Source organism: Melospiza georgiana, chromosome 10 (assembly GCF_028018845.1).
Source record: "Melospiza georgiana isolate bMelGeo1 chromosome 10, bMelGeo1.pri, whole genome shotgun sequence".
NCBI lineage: Eukaryota > Metazoa > Chordata > Aves > Passeriformes > Passerellidae > Melospiza > Melospiza georgiana.
In genome coordinates, this window is record NC_080439.1 from 23,820,871 (window position 1) to 23,844,416 (window position 23,546).

Below are 23,546 nucleotides of genomic sequence, written 5' to 3' on the forward strand. Positions count from 1 at the left end.
TCACTTCTTCCATTTCAGCTGGATGCTGAGAAGGCCAAGCTGAAGCTGGAGAGATGGGGACCCCGGGATGCTGGCAGTGGGGCTGGAAGGAGTGAGGAGATGGAGTCGAGTGGGGACTGTGATGATGAGGATGGCTGCCAAGGATCCGGGGACAGGATGCACACAGCAGGTAAGCACAGCTTCTCTAGGCACTTGGAGAGCTTAGAAATCCCTGTGTCACAATTAGGTGGACAGAGCTAAGACTTACAGAGCTTGAATTGCTGTCAAAATCCTACTAAATTCAAAGGATTGGAATCTTAATCTGTGAAGGGCTGCAGTAAAAATAGAATGATACAGACAGTAACCCAATATAATTTAACACTTGGCATGCAGATAAAAGACTTAAATGTAGAGTGAATAATGTCTGCAGTGAAATCTGAATCACAGGAATGCTGAAGAGCCTTCCTGCATAATGTGGGCCCTTCAGATAAATAGACAATTGATGACCTTATTAGAGTATGCTAAGTGTTAACATATAAACATTTATTTATTGCAAAATCATACTGAAGGATGACCCAGAGTTGGTTCAATGTATATATTCTTGAAGAAAAACCATAAGGAATACTGTGGGGTTTTTCCTTAGTGGTGAGCTGCTGGTTAAATGAAATTTCTTGACAGTCTCAGATATTGCATTCTGCAATATTTATTCATTAAATTACTTGGATAATATGTCATCAAGTGTAGAATCAGCTTCAATATCTAAAACTTCCACCAACATACTGGCAATATGATATGTAGTTAAATTCTTTCAGCAACTTAATAAAAAGTAAGATGTTTCTAAATACGTGATATTATTGATTTACCTCATCTCTAAGTTCTGATTCATTTTACCTCACCAAAATGTGACTGGTTTAATTTACCATAGTGCAAACATAATGTGGGTTGGATGTGTAAACCCATGAAATACAGGTATGACAGTGCTGAAAACAATGCCCATTGAGATGGCTGGAGCTCAGGTAGGTTTAAACTGCTGCTTGATTCTGCTGAGATCAACAAATGCCTTTTCCTTGTCCCTTTGCCCTCAGTGGAGAGGGGGAGGAGGTGTCTCATACTCAGGTAAGATTTGCGGATATGCTTGTGATCAGCTTGTGGTCAAAAATTCAGCTGTCCCTGATGTGAATATTTGTTCAGGAAAACCAAGCTTAAAGGTGTACTTTGGAACGTGTGCAAAGTGTTAATTGCAGTACCAGCTTATAAATACTTGAATTTTAGTTTGCACTCATGGCCAGTGTGATCAGGGTATCATCACACAGGGACACTGTTTTTAAAAATCATTGAGTAATTACAACTGACAGATCAAGCAGAGGTTTTCACCATCTACTCACCAGTATTTTTGAACAAAGGAACTTGGATACAATTTTTTTTTAAAACTCTTTGCCTAACTTTTTAATTGTTTACTGTATTTCATCCATAAGCAAAGAAAAGACTTTTAGAGGCTTTAGGCCCTGGGGATTTAGGAAGATAAATACTGTAATATGATTTCCTCTCTGTGTGGAGCAATAGAAACAAAAGCCAGGTGCTTGGTAGTCTTCAATGAACAACCAAACTATTAATTCACCCTTTGGGGAGGATGTGTATCCATGCTTCCATGGACAATGGCAGAGTTAAAAAATAAAAACTTGAATGTTCTCAAGACTTGACTTTCAGCTGGCTTTAATAATGGCAAGCTACTTAATGCTACTTTTTCTCCTTTTTTTGCAATCTATTTAATTAAAATATTTTATGCTGATATCATCCTGGATTTAAAAGAATTATATTTATATAACTGTCTGTTTCAGAATTTAGCAGGGTGTATATCCAATTAAAAAGGTAGTTAGAATAAATTTTAGAAAATGGTATTGATTCATAACAGAAGAATAAGTATTTCATTGTGTGACAATAGTAATGCTCTATCATAATTAGCTTTAAAATATTGTACTGTATACAAGCCACTAGCAGTAAATCTCTTTTCCATATCTGGATACAATTAAGAGATAAAATGCAGTAATCTCATTATGGAGCTGCTTTGCTTTAATAGAATGTTAAAGAAAAACAAACATCAGATTAGTTGAATTTCCCCTTGCTGCATGTCTGGGAGATGATGTTGGCAGTTGTACAGCCTGTGAACTTGTATTTCCTAAGCTTTAAACTCCTCCAGTCCATCTACTCATTGTTTTGTGGAAGTGGAATATGGCAGCATTGCCTGTTCCCTGCTTGCCTGGAAACTGAGTGGTGAACTGGCTCTAAAGGCAAATCCCAACTGGAGCCCTGGTTTGAAGGATGGTAAAGCCAGTGGGAATGTCCTCACAGGTGTGGCTGAGACACAAGGAGAGCTGTGAGATGCCACCAAGCTCTTTGGGGCATGGTGGAGCACAGAGTCACCCAGCAGGACAAAAGGAATGCAAAAGGAATAAAAGCCTCTCCAAACACAAATTTTCTGGCAAAGCAGCCATGCTTTTAACAACAGGCCCATGAAAAACAGAGGAAAATATTTTAATGTCAGCCTCTAAATTGCAGAATTGAGAATGTAGTAAATATGTACTACATCTGTCATTTATTCAAAACTATATGAAAATTATATTTACTGCTCTGTGTGTTGAGAGCATTGCAAAAGACTGAGATTGCTTTTAGTGTTTGAAAACCTACTGAATGCTCATTTCTTTCCACCTCCCTGAAAAAAAAAAAAAAAAAAAAGCTTTTCCTTACTGCTAAGTGACCAAGAATTTCATCAATATATGGGTGACCATCATGAAACATTTCTGTTCATAGCTATTGGTAAAGATCTCCCCAGACAGATTCCCCTGCTGACTCCCCACGTTGCTAACAGAGGGCTGTGCTCTCCTGGGTTTTGGATTTCAGCCTGTCCTGAGTGAGTGAGGGCTGGTCCTGGGTTCTGGATTTCAGCCTGTCCTGGGTGAGCACAAGATTCCAGACAGGTCACTGTAACACCCTTTTCCCTCTGTTGGTTTTTATTCCCTTTTGGTTGGGGTTTGCTCTCTCTGTAGTTCTGCTCATCCTGCAATGGACAGTACAGTCCTGTCCTTTTGTTTGTCACCTCCTGGCCTTTGAGACTCATGTCTGCAAATCAATTATTCATTTTATTTCATGTCTATAATTAAGGTACATGGCTGTCTATTAGCTAGTGCTGGGATTTTTTTTCTGTTTGTTGCAAATAAATCTTTGCTTGACCCATTCACTATTACCTGAAAAGATCAACACTTCTTTCATGATAATGGGCTTAATTATCTATTCTCTCTCATGTGTGTTTATCCATGTGATTTTTTAATGAACAAGATAAATTCTCAGGAAACCAGGATTCTCCTCAAGTATTATGGATGGTGGAAGATGCTTTATACAGTGCTGTTCTCACAGGCCTTACCAATTACCCTGAGCATCTCTTCCTGGGGAAAGCTGTGGGAACAGCAGTTTCTCAAGCAGGCCCATGTGTTATTTGTTGGCAAGTCCCAGCTTTTTAATGACAACATCTGTGAATCATCTTGGAACAAAGCTCTGTTGGAAGAGCAAAGCCAGTCATATAAATCTGGAGCGTGGATGGGGAAGTTGCTCTGTGGTTTGCCCTGCTGCAGTCCTGCAGGTTTCTAGGCAGAAGGGCAAAGCAGCATCTTAGGCTGAGCTTTGCTGAGCCCAGCCTGCTCACAGAACCAGTTCTGATCACAGTGTGAGTTCACTGGTGTCAGTCCTTGTTCTTTAGCCCTTACACGAAGGTGGGGATGCTGGAGAGAGCAGGGAGTGCTCAGTGCCCTGCAGGATTGAAGGAGAGAAATGAGAGTCCTGCTGCTTGTGAAAAGAGAGCAGCAACAGGTTCACATTGGGTCCTGCCTCTGCTGCCTCCTTTTCAGAGGAGAAAAATGTTTGGTAAAAAGTGGGAAGGAAGCTTGTGCCAGGAATTCCAGTTCCCAGCTCTGTGTTGTGATGGGACCCCACCTAAGCAATGACAGCCAACATTAGGGGTCAGTTCAGGGAAATCATCAGTGATTGACTCCTATACAAAGGTGGAGGAAATGTTTAGGCCACAGGAAGGATTATACATGTGTTTAGAGCAAGGCCAAAGGCGGCTGTGTGGAGGTTGTGGAGCACTGTGGTGCCAAGATTGTGCTGAACCCACTGTGGGCACGAGTTCATCGGCACACCTGCATGCAGGGACACCCAGATGTTCCTGGATCCCTGTGTCTGAGGCTGGATGTTCCACACAGCCTGTGCAAGGCAGAAATTCATCCCATTCTGTCTTGAGGAGCCTGAGGCAACATTGTGCAAAATCCCAGGGAGTGGAGCTGTCCTTTGGTGAGGGAAAATACAGCTTAGTCCATCCTTGATCAGAAGAGATAACCCCAAATGTGTGGTGTACTTGAACTTCAGATTCACCTCTCTGAGGTCAGAATCTGTGTGTGGCTCAAAAAGCTCAGCCCTCAGGTGGGACAGGTGTTAACCCCACTCTTTCTGACATGCCTTGAAACTTGAGATTGTTTGGAAATGGAAATATGGAGCTTTCCTTTGGCCTGGCTCACTGCCTTGTTCCACGCAGAGCTGGGCTTCTGCTGTGTCCCCATCCCAAAAGCAGAGGATGTCCATGAAAAAACAAGTGTCTGACCCTCAGGCACAGCAGATTTTTACAATAATTCAAATTGTGTCTGTCAGTGCAAGCATTCAATAAAAACACATCCTGGGACATCCCAGCCAGACTTTGACCATGACTGTGGCCTAAATGTGTTTTATTACTGTGATTTTTGCCAAATGCTTACCTAATCCCAGGAACAGTTTTACTCTGTACTTCTTCCTAATTCCTTCATGAAGCTCCCTCCCTTGAACAAGAACTTTCACAATTTGGACATCCCAGCTGAACATCCTGCCTTACTGTCACAGATCATTGCCTGGGTGGGAACCTACAGCAAATCTACTTGGAACATTCAGATGACATGATTCCAACTCTTGGCATTCTTTTTGGCTGTGTAGACAATCCCCAGCTTTCTGCTTATCTTTCAGAGTATCTGACGAGATTATCCTCCTTGTAGATTTGTTATTTAGGGCTTATGAGAAAGATGCATTTTTGCCCCAATATGCCTTTACAAGTGCAGACAAGTAAATTTTCTTTTTTCTTACTGTCTTCTCTCTGATCTGTATCTGCTCTCAAGAGCAATGGAAAGTTAATGTGTTTCTCTGACTGCTTATGAATGTTTCCATTATCAGTTTTTTCCTTTTGAATATCAAGATTCTTTAATGCTTTATTATGTTATCATTCTCCCAGCTTGTCAGTCTTTTCTTGGCATCAGTATTACTGTGTGACCTGTCGTTTTAATCATCCTTCATTTCCATTCCCCGTGTCACAGGCTGCACTTAACACTTGTATTTATCCAAATACGCAGTTGTACAGCTGCTGATTTTGTAATTATTAGTACAAAACATCAATATTCTGAGATCATAATATCTGCTGGCAGTCAGCCATGCTCGTCAGCTTCTCATTGCCACACGTCCTCACAGATGATCCTGGCTCACAGAAATGCTGCATTTTCAGTCTCTGCTATCTTCTGCCTAGAGAAACCTCTCCATGACACCTCCTCCCCATCCTGCTGCCTTGCAGTGCCATTTTTCTACATCCTTTGTTGCTCAAGACATTTTATCTCCAACTCTGTTTTTAGAAAGCCTATAAATTCCTAGATGGCCCTCAGCATAAATGCCTCATTCTGTCCTCAGAACAGCACAGTAACATGTTAAACCCTTAGAGAAGTTTGATTTTCAGGAAAACTCCACCTTATGCTTGCCATTTGGGGTGGTAGAGAGACATGAGCCTCTGTCAAGAGGAGCAGAAGCAAACCCTGCCAGGGTCTTCAGCATGTGTGGGGGACAGTGAGTGGTGGTTCCACAGCTGGCGAATTTCTGGCTGTGGCTTCTGTTTTAGGATACAGTTTGGGAAGAGACATGGGAGCAGAGAAAACCAGTGAAACCGAAATAATCCAATTAAAAATACAGGTTTTTGATTATTTATTTGAACTTGGGGAGGTCTGGTCCTGAGATGAGTGACTTTGATGTCACAGTGGTGTCCCACCATTCCCTCCTGGGTGCACCTGGCTGAGGGATTCTCTGGGTGGCAGTGGCATTTCCTGCAGGCTCTGCTCTGTGCTGAGGGGCTTCAGAGAAGGGAGGAGAGTGTTGCAAAGGGAGAGAAAAAGAGAGAGAAAAAAAGAGAGAGAGATAGAAGAGGTTTCCTCATCTCTGTCCTTGGGTAAATCTATTTTATAATCTGCCAATACAGGAGTAAGTTATTTTTTTTCGTTTAGTATAATTTTAACTGAAATGAACACAAGAATCTTAGAATCATTCCTCAGCCTTCCTCAGCCTCAGCACTGATGTGACATTTTGAGGTGTAAAGGAATGGGATCTCAGTTCCTTCAGATTCCCACTCCCAGACCTGAGGTGAGAGTTCCCAGCACACCAGGGCTCCTGCTTAGATCCACTCAAGACAGGGGTTTTTGCCAAGTTGTAGAAATGACTTTCTGCACGAGCAGATAAACACATCCCCTGCAGGAATTTCTGCTAATGCTGAGCAGAGCAGTAGCTGGAGGAACAACAGACTGTGTGCCAGCTCTGTGACTCTCTGAACAGCTTTGGTGCTATCTCTGGTGCCTTCAAAGAGGCAAAATGGGAACTGGGGAAATGCACTTCTACCATTTCACCAGAGAAATGTAAATCGCAGCACATTTCTGATCATCCTAGCAGCATTTAGACAAAATTAAAAGGTAAAGCATTTTAGTTGCTTAAGGTACCCTAAGCCTTCCAATGCATGTTCTGTAGGAGGAAATTAAACATTGGAGAGATCAGGATAAAGATATTTGGGGCTCAGGTGTCTGCAGTAGTTCTGAATAAGCAGCCATCAGGGACTGCATTGGAAATCACTGAAGGGTAATGAGCTTTTACCAACTTCCTACTAAAAATATTACCAGTAATCTCTGTCCCTTGAACACACTTCTTACAGCAGAACAATTTTCACTGCCCTTGTCAGCAGTATTTTATCTGGTTACTTTCCACAGGAGTAATTCCATGTATACATCTGTTTCTGAGATGGGTTTTGAAAACAGCCCTAAACTGAAAACTCATTGATCTCATTTTCCAGTGAGTTCCCACTCAGCAGCATTTCTCACAGCTATTAATGAAAAGGAATTCTTTTAAACACAAGTGACACAAAGCTGAATGATACTAAATAGGATCACAGTCAAACCACAAAGAGCATGAACAGAAAGAAGCACCTTGGTGTTTGAATGGCTAAAATATGAGAAAGAGAGGTTTCTAAAAAAAATTACGCTGCTAAACACATGAAGCGGGACATTTTGATTCAGGCTGTGGGAGCACTCTGCAGATGCATACTTTGACCCCACAGTTGTGGTGCTTTTTTCTGGGAATGTCATTTGCAGGAGCAGGCTGGCACCCAGAGCTCACAGGTGGAGGATAAAACCAATCCTTCACATGGAGCTTTCATGAAGTGTGTGGTTTGCATCCTTCTGACAAGAATGCACCTGAGAGCTCCAGTATCTTGGTCGTGCCACACAGTAATAGGGTAAATGTGAAGGCTAAGGCAATCTGTCCCCAAAACATCATAAAGCCAAAATTAATGAAGAGGAGTTAACAGTGAAAGGTCCTTCAGATTGCTCCAAAACAGATAACTCATATTGTTCAATGGAAGCTTGTCACCGTGATATTTTCTGAAAAATCCCTTTGCCAGGATTTCTTCTCCTGGGAGGTTGAGAAGCCTCAGAGAAAACTGTAAATAATAATTATCTGATTGCTTCTCCTGTGTTTTGCTGCTTTGGAATGTGGTCTGGAGATTGTTTATCCAACAGGTGAATGTTTGATTGGTTTCATGTGAATTGTTTTTAATTAATGACCAATCACAGTCCAGCTGTGTCAGGACTCTGGAAGCAGTCATGAGTTTTTATTATTAATTATTGTTAAGCCTTCTGATGTATCCTTTCTCTTTTTTTAGTATAGTTTTAGCATAGTATTCTTTTAATATAATATCATAAAATAATAAATCAGCCTTCTGAGAACATGGAGTCAGATTCTCATCTCTCACCTCATCCTGGGGACCTCACAAACACCACAGAATCTCCCTTTAAAATATCCATGCCATTAGATGATAAATTCTCAAAACAATCCTGCAAGCCCAAGGCAGATGTTCACCTGCCAGTTGGTTTTGGTGCCACACAAGGGAAGAACACTTACCTTGCCAGAGCCAGGTCACAGGGACATTGTTTCTGCTCCTTGTGCTGCACCTCTGCCACCTTCCCTCCTCACCTTTCTGCAAGGAAGGAAGATACTAAAATCAAGCCCTTGTTTCTTCCAAAGGTAAATTCTGCCAGGTTAATTAAGGTAAGGTTATGAATTACTGCAACCTAAAGGCTTTGAGAAGCCCTCTGTCATCTCTCATTGCACACAACAAGTGCAAGGCAGGTGGTGCAGCTGCTTGGCAGTGGAAATAGAACTGAAGGTTACTGACAGATGAAAATACACTTTCTGTTTTTCCCTGCTGACACCTTCCCTTGTTTTATGGTTCAGAAGGAAGGCCTAAGCAGCTGCTGTTCTTATAGAGGAGGAAAAGAACTGCTCTGGTTTGTTTTCCCTCCCTCCCCCCTTTGAACCAGTGTTTCTTGGGGGTGCTTTGTCTTTGCTTTCAGGGAGAAGCTGCTTTGAGCACACCAGGTGCACATTTGGAGGTTTTCTATTCCTTGATTGTCCATTTTAAGGTAAAATAACACTCCTTGAAAGAGTTCTGTTGTGCCTGAAGCCAGCAGATACGCCATCAGAATGTCTCAGCTGAGAAATTTAGGATCAAAACAATAGCCTGAAAGCAAGCACAGTTTAGTTTTACAGTAACAGAAAGCACAGCACAACTGCTCTGTGCTCTAGACTCGATTTACTACAAAAAGAACAGAACTTCAGGCTAAAGTATGTGACATATCAACAGGATCAAGAATTTATAGGGCTGGATCTGCCTGCCTTGAGATCAAGGTACTTTAAAATAACTTAAGCCAGCTGATGATCTTGCATGTACTTAAATACCTTCCCTGAAAAGTGTTACAAGATTAAGCACATTATTCCTCAGCAGGTGATTTTGCATCTGGTTTATCCCACAGTGTCTCCTGCCTGCTGGTTTCTAGGAGTGTTTATTTCTGTCCTTTGATCCTGAAAGCAGCCAAGTAATATTTCCCTGGAATCTCCAGTTTGGACAGGACAGCTGACACCTTTCAGAGGCCTGTTGGGATGTGCTGGGCTGGAACATCACCCAGTAGCCCCAAGCTCAGGAACTGAATTTAACTTGCAAAACAGGGAAGTTAGAAACCTTTTAGGGTTTATATGAGGTGCTGAAGTGTGGAGCCTCAATGTGTACAAACAGGGTGAAGTCCCTAAATTATGGATGACTGAGGGTCACAGTTCTCAGTGATGGAAAAGTCAGCTGGATACAAGATCCTACAGCACTTCTAACACTGCTGTTAGTCTGGTTTCCTCTATTTGCCTCCAGTAATTGCCCCTCATGTTTACTTGTATCAGAAGCTTTTATTTTTCTAAATTGCATTCTATTTCTAGTTCAGGCTCCTAAATATCACAATCAGAAAATGTTTTCTTTCCTTGTCTTCCTGTCTTTTAAGATTTAGACAGATTGTCTGACATTCTTTAGGTTGTCTTCTTTAATCTCCCTATTGTGCTTGTTCTTCTCTGAATGCCTAATAGATTGTCAAGCCAAATTTGAACTATTTCTGAAATAAAAAAAAAAAAAAAAACCAAAAAGAACCAACCAAACTTTGAATATGACAAAAAGGTGTTTTGAAATTAAGAAAATGGTTTTGGTTTGGGGTTTTTTTTAAATCTCTTGAGCTATCTTGTGACACATTAGTTTGTTCATCTTCTAAATAAACAATCCTGTTAAGTTTGCAGATCAGTCTTCACTTCAGTGAGATTCAAGTCCATTTCCTGCTTTAGTGCTTTCTGAAATGATGCACATTCTTGATCCTGGTGTGATTTGCACAACCAAACCTCCCTTGCACCTGCAACCTTCCTGGGCAGCTCCATTGCCCAAAAAGGGTGAGACACACTGGTCTGGTGTCCTTTGTGAGAAACAGAATGAGCATTTTGGAAGAGCTGAAAGCTGTAAGTGGATATTCTGGGGAGCAAACTCCAACTTTTGAACATGCAGTACCATTTCTGTCACTGTGCAGACCATAAACTCTCACCAGGTGAGGTGGGAATGTTGGACAGTGGCGAGGCAGGTAGCACACAAGGGAACAACTACTCCTTCAGTGTTTATTCAATTTACTTGTGAAAGTCATTGAATATTCTCACTACCACAGCTTTAGCCCACTTACCGTGGAATTGCTGCCCACAGTTAGCAGTTAATTCACAGAGAGAAGCAGGACTGGGTCAGTGTGGGCATGAAAACCTCTTGGGATCACCGGAAAGTGGAGGGAGACACTGCAATCAGCTGATAGAACTGTTACTTGCACAGAGAACCTTAGAAATTCTCAGCTTTCCAAACTGTTTGCCATTGCTCTCCAAATTAAAGAGATTAAAGAGAATTTGCTCCTGCAGCATTGCAAGTGCCTGCTAATAAATCATCATCTGATATTTATAGGCCAGAATTAAGAGTGGTGATTCAGCCACACTGCTGACCATTTGGTAGTGAAGTCCTAACAACCCAATCTGGAGCAGCAGGGGAAGGAATGGCTCTCTGATGTGAAGTCAGACAAGTAATTTCCTATTTAAAATTTGATTAGATAAAATCTTTTGAACATGTGCTTGTAAAGCAACAGCCTGGTTAAATATGTATGGAGCTGCAGCACACACAGGACCCTGCTCCAACAGCACAAAGAACATTTGCAGTAACCTGAACGTGGAGGGGCAAGCACACTGCCCTGGGCTACACTCCATCAGGATAAATCTCTTACACAATAGAAAAACAGCAGAGCTGATGGGGGAAAAGCAGTTTTCTTCCTGTTTAAAAACCCACAAATTTGTTTCTCTATCGAAAAGGTTTCATTTTGAAAAATGGAAACATTTGTTGTACATATGCAATTGGAAGAATGTTAATTTCAGGGGATATTTTTTGTAGGTTTTGAACACAAAAGGAAAAATATTGATTCAAGCTGGAATATTTTACCCCCTGCAAATAATATATAGCTTTTAAGATAATAATAATGTATAGCAAGCTTGATATTTTTAGCCAGAAAGTTCTTGATTTAAAGGCATTACATTCTAAAATTCACAAGAAAGAATATAAAAACCAGAAAAAAACAAGATGGGGGAGTTTGGGCTGATTCTGACCCAGTAATTATCAGTGGGGATTTTGCTTTTGACTTGATGAGACACCAGTTTGAGCCAACAAACAAAGGGTTGGGTTCTGCTGCCCTTCTCCCTCCTGCCCAGGGTGGGAACCCTAAGGCTGCTGCAGAGATGCTGCCCATGGTGACCTGCAGCAGTGAGCTTGGCCTGTGCCACAGCACAGAAATTCCATTACTTCAGGTTAAACAACTGTGGCACTGTCTTCTTTTGATATCCTGATTTATCTAATTTACACAGGTCATGGCCCCTTTTGAAACTCAGCTATTGATAATAAAATATCCTCTCAAAAGTGAGGTGCAGCCCCAAATCTGGGATACAGCTCCATTGCAAGTTCAAGCAGAGAATCCATTACAGGAGTTTAGTACAATTGCATCCAAGCAGGAAGATTTTATCACTTATCATAAAAAGTACTTGCAGAACAGTCCTGGGGATTGAAATATTCATGTTATATTCATGCATTAAAAAATTACTATATTTGAAAATGACCAACTACTCATGTTCACTGGAAGTAAGTTTTTCTCTTTCTCTCTTCATGGAGCTCTACATTTTTTATTAAAGCCATGGGAACATCATTCCTTTTGTTGAGTCCTTGGTGTGAGAAAAATCTCTTGTGTTCCAGCAGTCTGGCCACTACCTGCTGCACTTGTGTTCATTCCATGGACCTTAGGGGATTTTTCTTGGAAGTTCTTTGCCTTATCCTTTGCCTTATCCCTGCCTCTCCAACCACTGTCCCTGCAGATTTCATTCCAGCCCTCCAAGGGCTGCACAGCAGCATTGATGCATCCAGGTGCTGCCTGGGTTTTGCTTTTCCAAAGCAGAAGAAAAGCCCTGAGCATCAGCAGAGCCATGAGGCTGTGTCACACTCAAAGCCTCACATTTGGAGGCTTTTCTGGTAGCTGCAGAGCAGTTCTGTGGCTGGCACTGTCACATGGTTTTGTGTTCTCCCCTCAGACAGGGTGGAATATGGCATTGCCCTGTAAGAGAGCCAGACAGCTGCTCAGCAACCTCACCTCCTGTGATGCCTTGGGATGGCTCCCTAGAGCAGAGGCCAGACAAGGTTCAGAGAATAAAGTGGGGATTTATTAAAGGCCTTCAACAGCCACACCTTGGGCAGCCACAGCCTCCCAGAGGCCACACCCAAGCTGGACAATGGGCACCAGTTTTTCAGACAATTATAAGTTTGGTGCATTTACATATCAGGGGTTAATCTCTGAATTACAGCTTCACTAATGAAGTCATTTACCCCCAGTTTGCTCCCCCTTGATTCACTTTAGTTTGTACTTTTTGGGGCCTGAGGCTGGGGGGTGTCCTTGGATCTCAGGCCCAGAGGAATTGTTTTGTCTGACCAAAATGTGAAGACAGTTAAATAACACTTTAATAGAGAGTTTAGAGTGATGCACTGATGCAGTACAGGATCTGAAAAATATGAAAGCTGAAATCCAGAGGCATCACTTGCTGTCCAGTCATTGCCTCCACAGTTTCAGTGGCTGCCCATGGAAGAACTCCCTCCTCTCTCTCTCCAGGCCACAGCCACTGCTGTGTGTTGTTCCCCATGGCCTCCTGATCCTGTGGGGCTGGGAATGCAGATTTTCATGGAGCAGTGTTGTCGCAGACATCTTTTATGAAAAATCCTTTCCTTAGGATTTTTCCTCCTGAGAAGCTGACAGGCCTCAGGAACAAAATGTAAACAATGATTATCTGCTGCTGTGGAATGCAACAGGTGCATCTGGGATTGGTCTCATGTGGTTGTTTCTAATTAATGGCCAATCACAGTCAGCTGGCTCAGACAGAGAGTCTGGGACAGCTGCCTTTGTAATCATTCTTTCTATTCTTAGCTAGCCTTCTGATGAGAACTTTTTCCTCTATTCTTTTAGTATAGTTTTAATGTATATATATCATAAAATAATAAATCAAGCCTTCTGAAACATGGAGTCAACGTTCTCGTCCCTTCCCTCATCCAAGAACCCCTGTGAACACCATCACACAGTGTTCCCTGCTCAGGTCCCTTGGTGCTGAGAGGGGATTCCTGCCCTGGTGAGCAGCATGTGAGGTTCCTCTGGGAATTCTCCATCCATCCCCGTGGGGTTCTGCCCTGCTCCAGGCATTCTGCTGCATGTGCATCCTCCACTCTTGAGCAGGAAGGCACTGGCTGTCTCCAAGCTGCCTTAAGCCTCAACATTAACTCCACATGGATATCATGAATTGAAAAGAGCTTTATAAAAAAAAAAAATCACTTTAATCACGTTCCAGAGTCCTGACATGTTAGCATGTCCTTGACAGCTTGTCAGTAGATGAAGAAGATGTGTGACACTAATGGGGACACAGCAGTGCTTCATTTGGCTATCACACCCAAATGCATCACTGGGAAATGCCCAGTGGGAGCTTCCCCATTAATCCAAGAAAAGCCCCAAGAAATCAATGTCCATCTGTGAGGCTGAAAACCCCCAATCCTTTTGAGTTCCCCCAGCAGCCTGGGCACTGTCAGCTGAACTTCTGCTTTAAAATCACTTTGCATCCTCTTTGTCGAGCACATTTGCATAATCTGCGTCACAACAAAAATTGGAAGTGTGTTGTATCAAAGAAGATTTGAAATGATTTTTTTTAACTACAGATAAATCATAAACTTATTTTTGCAAACTGTATGAAAATGCATTGCAAACTGTAAAGAAGTCTATTCAAAGGAGCAAATAACCAACCACAGAAAATATTTTTCTATCTGTATAAATACACTGAAACCCTATCAATCTGCAGGATACATCAAAAGGCTTTATAAGAAATAAGCAAATTATAAATTCCTAGAGTGCCAATTTTCTTCCACAGATTATGCAAACATTATGTGTGCTTCAAGTAAAGTTGCATTTTATTAAAAATGTAACTCGTGATAAAATAGATGTAACACTTGAGTAACGATTTCAACTTTATGTTTTTCTCACCTTATAAGATAATATTGAAAAAGTGAATTGGGCTAACACAAGTGTATTCATTATGCATGAAATCTCTATTTAGTCTGTAAAGTGCAGAGCAGACAGATAGTGGCCATTTTCTGCTGCTGTAATTACTGTGTCACCATTTGTGAGGCATTTATGTAAAGTACAATGCTTCTGACTAACCATGGACAAATTCTCTGCATCTGGTTAAAAATCAAATCATTGTTTTCCAGTCCTTTATGTTCTGCTGACGCTGGAGTGCAATGTAATCCACCACCACTTACATAATCAAACACCATCCCTTTCTGTAATGTACATTCTTTTTAGATGGATTTATGGATCATACACCTTAATAATGGAATTTTTTAAAAGCAGAAGCCTATTATAAAATAGAGATCCTTCTTTATTTGTTCCCTCCTGTTACAAAGAAGGCTCGAACACTGGCACAGCTGTCTCTTTACTCAAGGGTTCTTTGCCCTGTTTAGCAGACAGGTGCCTTGGTTTTTGGTGCAGTAACTTCTCTGTGTTTGCTGTGCTCCCCTGGAAGAGCCTTAAGGTTAAATCTTTGCCATGATCCTTTCCCCCACTGGTCACAGCTGCAGGGTAAATGCCAGCAAGTTGAGAAGGTAAATAGTCAAAAATCCTGCCCTGGTGAGCGTTCAGGTCCTCTGCTCTTTCCACTTCACCCATGTCACACATGTCAGTGATTCCTGGGATTTGGGACGTGCTCATAAATCCCTTTCTGAGACAGAAGGATTTCCATTCCCATGCCAGTCTCCTCTTTGGGATTCTCATCTGCAGGGCCACACTGAGCCCTGGCAGTGCCTGTGGAGCTGGGTGGGCATGGCAGAGCCACAGCTGGCAGAGCCGCAGCTGGCAGGGCTGTGTGACCATGGCAGAGCTGGGTGGCTGTGGCAGAGGTGTGTGGCCATAGCAGAGCCACCCCTGGCAGAGCTGTGTGACCATGGCAGAGTCCCACCTGGCAAAGCCACAGCTGGCAGAGCTGTGTGGCCATGGCAGAGTCACATCTGGCAGAGCTGTATGACCATGGCAGGGCTGTGTGGCCATGGCAGAGCCACACCTGAGAGAGCCACAGCTGGCAGACCTGTGTGGCTATGTGGCAGGGCTATGTGGCTATGGCAGAGCCACAGCTGGCAGAGATCAATGGCCATGGCAGTACCACATCTGGCAGAGCCACAGCTGGAAAAGCCACAGCTGGCAGAGCTGTGTGGCCATGGTAGAATCACATCTGGCAGAGGCAGAGCTGTGTGGCCATGGCACAGCCACACCTGGCAGGGCTGTGTGACCATGGCAGGGCTGTGTGTCCATAGCAGAGCTGGGTGGCCATGGCAGAGCCACACCTGGCAAAGCCACAGCTGGCAGAGCTACAGTTGGCAGAGCTGTGTGACCATGACAGAGCTGTGTAGCTGTGGCAAGGCTGTGTGGCCATGCCAGAGCTGGGTGGCCACGGCAGAGCCACACCTTGCAGAGCTGTGTGACCATGGCGGATCAGTGGGATCCCTCTCTGCCTGCCTGGCCTCCCTTGCTGCCCCCACAGCAGCAGCAGCAGCAGCTCACAGCTGTAATAATCTGTTCTCTCCTGGGGTCTGGTGCAAGTCACTCCTCACAAATGCACCCTGCATTAGCACTGCTCTCGTGGAACGGAAGGCTTTTGTTCTTGGAAAGCATTAAGGTGTTATGAGCTTAAGGAGATTTGTCCTGAAAGGAATTTTGAGAAAATTGCCCAGCATTAATGCCTTAAAATGCCCTTCATCAAAAGCAGCATGGCTAAACTCCCAGGCAGTAGGTGGTAATGTTATAATTGATGCATCCCTGGCAAGCTCACACCTTTTTCTTGAAAGTGCTGCATTAATACTTCTGTTTAATTCTTCATTGGGCTAAGGTAGTGCAAATGTGTTTGTCTGTGCTGAGGAAATCTGGTTGTTACAGGATGTAGATAAATTTGTTTTGATTATTGCCTTGGTTTAAGTGATTGCTTTTTAGGAAAAATACACAAATATTATGAAGTTAAACTACTGCTGATTAATAATGCCATGCACCAAGTTTGGCTTATTTTTAACATATTTGTTAGAGTTGGAGACTTCAGTAATGTAATTTACCAAAGCAAAAGTATCATTTCAAAATGGACAACAGGAAGCATTTTCCAGAAATCCAAATTGTGCCTGTAAATTAACAAAGCCTCTACATGAGAATTGTTCGGATACTTTCAGTTTTATTTAGCTGCTAAAGCAGCTGTCTGTGCAGTAAAGGAACTAAATGGTTGCACTCATCTTTTTTTTTTTTTTTTTTTTTTGCTTTTTTTTTTTCAGTTCAGTCTAATAGCTTGTCAAACAGTTTTGGGGGTAAATCTCAGGAAGTGGTGAGGTGCCTGTGATTAGGGCTTTCTTGGGGGCTTCCCTTGAGACAGTTTCTGGAGGAGGAAAACCAATTGGCTGTGCTGGCTGGAAGCAGATGTGGGAGCATGTGTGCATTAATGTCACTCAGAACTTGGAATACTGGCTGAAACATCAAGGGTTAACGCTAGGGCGTGTGTAAATTTCTGTTTAATGAAATAAATCACCTTTGAGCTGACTCTAAGGAGAGTTTAGAGTAGCTCTGCTGGAGGTACCAAACACCCATGGCATTTTTAGGTCTGATTCCATGAGGGACTGTCATGGTTTGACACTGGCACAATGCCAGTGCCCCCATGAAAATTTCCTCTCCTTGGCATCTGCTGTGAGGTGGTACCTGAAAATAAGCAAAGCAGGCTCCTGCTTAAGGAAAAAAGAAAAAAAAACTTTATTAACTAAACTACAAAAACTAAACTACACACAAAAGAAAAAAAGAAAAAGACACGGAAAATGAAAACCTCACAAAAACACTCTCCTCCTCCTCCCCCCTAAATTCCCAATACAATACGTCTTCCAAAATCACCAATTCTGGGTCCAGCACCACCCTTTAGAATGCTCAACTTCCAGTTCCTCAAGAGGAGAGGGAGTCCTTCCATGTGTCGTGGTGGCCTCTTCCGTCCTTGTTCCGGTGCTCTCACCACCGAACAGGGATCAGGGCTGCTTCCAGGGTTGTCTTTTTAAGGATGCTTTGTCCAGTTCCAGAAAAGCACAGTATCCCACCTTTGGGACATCTGTCCCCCCCATATTTTATATACCCCCTGGGGCCAAGGGGTACCCACACTGAATCTTCTTTGGCTCTGGGACATTTCTCCCCCTGGACTCAGTCTCTGTATCACACGGAAACATGGCTCTGTCCATGGCTACACAAAAGAGTCCAGCATAAAATGCCACTCCATCTTCTCCATTCTTTCAACATCTCTCACTCTCTCTCTCTCTGATCCAGACCTTCATCACTCATCTAGGAAGGGTTAATGTTCTGTAAGGTTTTCATTGTCCAAGAAGGGTTAAAAACTCCTCCAAGTGGCTGGACTCCTGGCTGCACCCCCCCATCTCCTCAGCTGGGCTGCCTGCTGCCAGCACATGTTTACTGAATTTCAAGGTAACGGCCACAAACACAGGCTGCACTCTCTCTCTGTCTGTCTCCAAGGGGGAGGAACGGGCTGCCCACTGCTTCCCAGCATTTCTTTACTTCTTCCTTTCACCCTTGGGGGGGCCAGGCCTACCTCTCCCGGGCCGGGCCGCATGGCTTTTCCCCTCCCGCCGCCCAGCCAGCAACTGGGCCGGGGGAGAGACACAACTCCTTCCTGCCAGAAATCCAAAGAGAGCTCTGAAGGAAAAGAGCCCTGCTTTTAACTCCTTGGGTTTGTGGTCTCAAGAGGTGGATCCAATGCCCCACTGGCCAAACCGAACACCCATTGGTGACCACAGCAAAAACAACATATCCCAGATGTCCCATTTCCGGTCAAACCACGACAGGGACACTCCCAAGCAGTGGCACACAGGGTTTGTATTCCCTCCAGTGCAGAGACATGGGAGCCCCTAACCCCAGGATCCTCCCAAAATAACATTCTCCTTCTGCTGTCAACTAGCAAAATCCCTGGAGATCTCCCACAGTCATTGTTTCTCATCATGTCTCATGGAAATTGCTGAGAAATACCAATAATTAGGAAACAGTAGTGCTAAGTTCTCCTCTTTTTCAAAGCCTCTCCCTCAAATCTTCCCCTTTACTACAGCCAGACATAAAATTCCAGACTCTTAGTATGCAGAATGTTAATACAGCTCCACAGGATCTGTCATCTCAGTTAACATCACCTGCCTTTAGTGTTTCCATCTTTTGAATATGTATTAAAAATATCAGACAAATTTTCAATGCAATGGTTTATTAGCAAAAAAAAAATAATTGCTGTATGTAATGAAGAATGTACATTGGTATTGTGTGCTCTATTAAAACAAAATTACCTTCAACTTTAAATAATATTTATTTTAAAATTTAAAGCAGGTCATCTTTGAAGATGAACAGACATGGCCCCTTGCCAAAAGAACAATCAGATTTTCTGCTGCAGAATATAGAGAAAATCATAACAAACTTAATTACCTGTACCACTGCTAAAGGCCCTTCATATCTTAGCACTCTTGAGATTTAGCAGATTGTATCACATCTTCCTGATTAGCAATTATGACTGAGAAATGAAACATTCTGACTTTTACTGAAATTCTAAAAAAAATGTTTGGTTTTAAAAGAAGACAATCTGTGAACAGCCTTGATTTTAAAGTGTAATGGCTTACAAGAAGTGTTGAAATTTCTGTGCATTTTCTCAAACTACCTTAATTGTGCCATGTGAATAGATAGCAGCACAGTTTTCATTTTCTCAGATCTCATCTCTTCTGACCTCTCCAGAGGTCACTGTCTCAGCCTGAGGATTTGGGGCGCTAGTTTTTTTTTTTTTTTTTTTAGGATTTTCCTCACAGAAAACTCAGTACAATGATACATTTTCACAACAGATAGCAAGAATCCACTCAGTATTCAAAATATCTCCTTTTTAATCTGAAATTTCTGGGTGCTTTTGTCAGATGAGCATGTCTGAAGATCTCAGCAGTGAAAAATGTGAATTTCTTTGAGGGACACAAGGGGAATGCCTGGGACAGGTTACATGGGAGGAAGGCTCTCCTGGCTGAGCCAAGGGAAGGAGCCAGGACAGCCTTTGTTACAGAGTGCTGGGGCTTGGGAAGCAGCTGAACACTGCAAAGGGCAAGGTTTTTCTTGTGGCTGTGAGCTGTGAACTCATATTTCTATTTCTGTTCTTTGTTAACATTCCCTTGGTATTGCTCGTGGGTAAAAAGTTAAATCCTACTTTTCTGGCACTATCTCAGAAGCTGTCGATGCCTTTGGATTCAGGTATTGGCATTTTTCTAGGCAGAACAGAACATATTCAGTGTATCCCCAGAGTGCTGCTCACCCAGCTCTGGGGGCTCACAGAGCCAGCTGTCCCTGCTCCTCACTGTCCCAGCCCCCTTTGGTGTCCCTCTCCAAGCTCCTGCTTTCCTGGGCTCTGCTATCAGTGTTGCCTTTCCTGCAGCTGTGCCCAGGCTGAGCTCCATGGCTTGGCTCCCTTAAACATTCCTTCCTGGAAGTGCTGCAGCCTGGCCACACCCATCTGAGCACCATAACTCCATTTCAGCCTAATTCTCTGCTAATTCTTTGCAAGCTTTCAGTGCCTATCAGAAATAACTTTCCAACATCCTCCAGACACCGTCCTTTCTCTCAGCTTGAGGGATTCCAGTTTCTACAGCCTGGAATCCACAAGGGAAATCCCTCTCCCAGCTCCTCTGGCTCAGTCTCAGTTTGATTTTTGGTATCTCACATTCTGCCCTTACACTTCTTGGTCACTAGAATCTGCTTAATCATCTCTTTTTTCCCCCTTCTCTCAGCTTGAGAGATTCCAGTTCCTGCAGCCTGGAATCCACAAGGGAAATCGCTCTCCCAGCTCCCTGCTGGCTCCAGCTGCAGCCAGACTGGCCAAATGTGGAGCAAGGACAGCAGCAGCTGATCAGGGCAGGAGCCCTGCACTCCTGTGGACTCTGGCTTGCCAACAGGAGCAGTCCTAGGGGCATTCTCTTGGTTTGATTGTGATTTTGGGTGAGAGGAGAAATGAGATCTCAGTGGTGTGGAGAGAGCACACAGTGCTGATCTGACCATTGTGCAGTGCCTGGGAGTGGGGAGGGCAAGGGCAGGGCTGGCTCTTTGCCTTCCAGAGGCTCCAACCCACAGAAAAGCCACTGCAAATGCTTCCATCTCTCTCCTTTACAGCGAGGGCCATTCCTGTGCCTGATTTCAGCTGATTGTTGGCTCTAGAGCAGATAAGAACAACCTTTATTCCTTCTGAGCTTTCTCTTGCCCCACACCACGTTTCCTGCTGTTGCAGTGGGATCACAAGGGATTTTCCCACTGCCTGCCCATGCAGCTCCCTGCTCTGCAGAGCTGTTATGTGCCAGGGGCTGGTTCTGCTGCCCCTCACTCTGATCTGAAGGGAGAAAGGTGAAGGACAGGGACTGGGGGCTGTTTTTGTTGACTGGTAACTCTAAGGCAAGTTTGCAGTCAGTCTGCTGGCCAGGGTGCTGTGGTATCTGCTGATGGCACATCAGAAATCAGATTATCCTTGCAAACCACTGCTTTTCTGAGCAGGTGGCGTTCTGAGCAGAGCCTTTCACTGGGCTGAAGCTCTGTGCCAGCCTGGCTGGGTCAGGCCTTGCTGGTGCACATGTGCTCACACACAGCCCCAGCCACGCTGAGTGTCTGCATCATGTGGGATCCCAGCAGTGTCCTCCTTTGCCAGTCTTCAGCATGTGCTTATCAGCTGAACTCGTGTCTGTTTGCTTTCCCAGCTGCGTGTTACAGGCTCAGATTACTCTTGACTTTAAAAGTCAACACTTTTTTAATTAAAAGTCATTTTCAAACTGTCACCCGAGTGCCAGATGCAACAACTGGTATCATCCCGTGTCACAGACATCTTTTTATGAAAAATCCTTTCCTTAGGATTTTTCCTCCTGAGAAGCTGGGAGGCCTCAGGAACAAAATGTAAACAATGGTTATCTGCTGCTGTGGAATGCAACAGGTGCATCTGTGATTAGCCCATGTTGGATGTTTGTAATTAACGGTCAATCACAGCCCAGCTAGCTCGGACAGAGAGCCCGAACCACAAACCTTTGTTATTCCTTCCTTCTTATTCTATTCTTAGCCAGCCTTCTGATGAAATCCTTTCTTCTATTCTTTTAGTATAGTTTTAATGTAATATATATCATAAAATAATAAATCAGCCTTCTGAAACATGGAGTCAGATCCTCGTCTCTTCCCTCATCCTCAGACCCCTGTGAACACCGTCAACATCCTGCCCCTCATTTCTTCTCTTCTCCCCTCTCTAAAATACCAACAAGAAGAAATTGGCAATATTAAGCCTAGGAAAGAGAAAAAAATAGCCAAAGAAAATTGGCATTTACAGATATGTCAGCCCAATATATCAACCCACCTTAAAGATCTCATCCCTGCTTCATTTGCCATCATATTCATAAGTGTCACATTTATAGCTCTGTATTATTTGAAGTTGTATTTTTAATGTTGAGGAAACTATTGTAAAATGTATTGCAATACTTAAACATCACTGTGAAAGTGAAAAATGGATTTTTCCATAAAAATATACTCTCTTGTGGAATTATGGCCCTAGTGAAAATGTACTGCCTTTCAGCCTGCTTCTTGGATAGTGTGCTAATATTCTACCTAGATGTATTGTCTGCAGGCACTGGACACAATCCTCTGGGTGTGCAGAAATTAGATAAGGAATAATTCTGTTGTATAATAGCATCCCTTGGGTAGTCTCCTGTGCAATACAGTAAAATTAATTCAGGTTCTCTCCATCGAGCTTATCTGCTGTCCCAGCACTGGGGTGTTCTTCTCCTGCCTTTTACCTGGGCAAAGCTATTTTCTGGCTTCATTCTGTTCAAGTCCAGCATGAGTGATTTACAGAGCATCATCCTGGAGTCAGCCTCTATCATCCCAAGTGTTTTTGCAACAGGTGACTGCTGGGTTAAGTTGAAGAGTTAAAAATAAATGTGCCCAAAGCAGGGTAATCTCTGCCTGGTTTAATATCCTGGAGCACTGCTCAAAGCCTGGATCCCATCCTCAGGAGAGCTCCTGGGCCTGACTTGGCTTGTTTACAGTAACCCGTAACTTAAATACCCTCTCACTCATGGGATGGGGTCTGTATCTTCTTAAATGTAAATTACCACTTAGCCTTCTCTTTGAGGGATCCATGCAGTTAAGGCCTGGTTGGAAGGAGGAGAATCTCTGCTGCTTACTTTGAGCTGAAATGTTCATTGTCCAGTGCTGAAAATTTGATTCACTTTTCCCCTGTTTGCTGAAAATAACTTCAGGCCCTTGCTGGCATTATTTGTACCAGAGAAGCCTTCAGCAATACATCTGCCTCTTACTCTAAAATTTTTGGAAGGCCAGAGCAAAAATCAGTCCTGTGGGTTTCCACCCTTATTCCCCTACAGACACCTTGTGCCCTCAGCCAGGGTTTGTTACAGACTTTGATGTAATCACAGTTAGACTTGGTTGTGGTTTTCCATCAGAGACATCACCATGGATGGCTGTTTCTGGTGCATTTCTGATTTTTAGTCCTCTCCCAAGCAGAACACGGGACATTTGGCCATTTCCATATCCATTTCCTGCTAAGACATTCCAGTTGTGCATATTCACTGGCATAATCACAAATAATCCCAAAGCCACTATGTGACTGTGTAACCACATGGTGAACCGTGAGGCAGCTTCTCTTCTGCTTTACTGTTCTCTTTTAACAAATCCAGCTGCAGAACATCTGTGTCATGGGCTGTCACATCTGTCACCAAGTCTCAGGTTGCCTTTTGGTATCTCACATTCTGCCCTTACACTCCTTGGTCCCTAGAATTTAATTTACCATCCCTTTTTCCATTCTTAGCAATATCCCACTTATTCTGGGTGTTCAGCTGGGGTGATGTTTTTTCCTTGGTGCTTCCAGAGGCCCTCAAGTGACACCAAACTGTGAGTTTGTGCAGTGCCATGAACACCTCCCATGGGTCCTGTGTGTTAAACCCACACTGCAAAGTACAGTCCCGCTCCTTTGGAAGTGTGCAGTGATGAGGAAATGCAATATTCAGAGCTTTGTGGAGGAGAGAATGCTCAGGTCCCTTTAATAGGAGCAGGAAAAGCCACTGGGAGTGTGGGGCCTGGGGAAGGGTTCACACAGAGCACTCATTTTGGTACAACCCATCTAAATGAGTTGTACAACTCATCTAAGTGAGTTTTAACAGCTTT

The 23,546-nt window shown here is 43.3% G+C and overlaps 1 protein-coding gene across 1 annotated transcript in view; it reads left to right on the forward strand.

Annotated features, from left to right (window-relative positions):
- LOC131087428 (glypican-5-like) overlaps nt 1–23,546 on the forward strand; it is a 373,149-nt gene that overhangs the window by 273,108 nt on the left and 76,495 nt on the right. Inside the window, exon 8 of the mRNA XM_058031076.1 lies at nt 19–169. Coding sequence (XP_057887059.1) covers nt 19–169 — 151 coding nt within the window. The remainder of the gene's footprint in view (nt 1–18; nt 170–23,546) is intronic.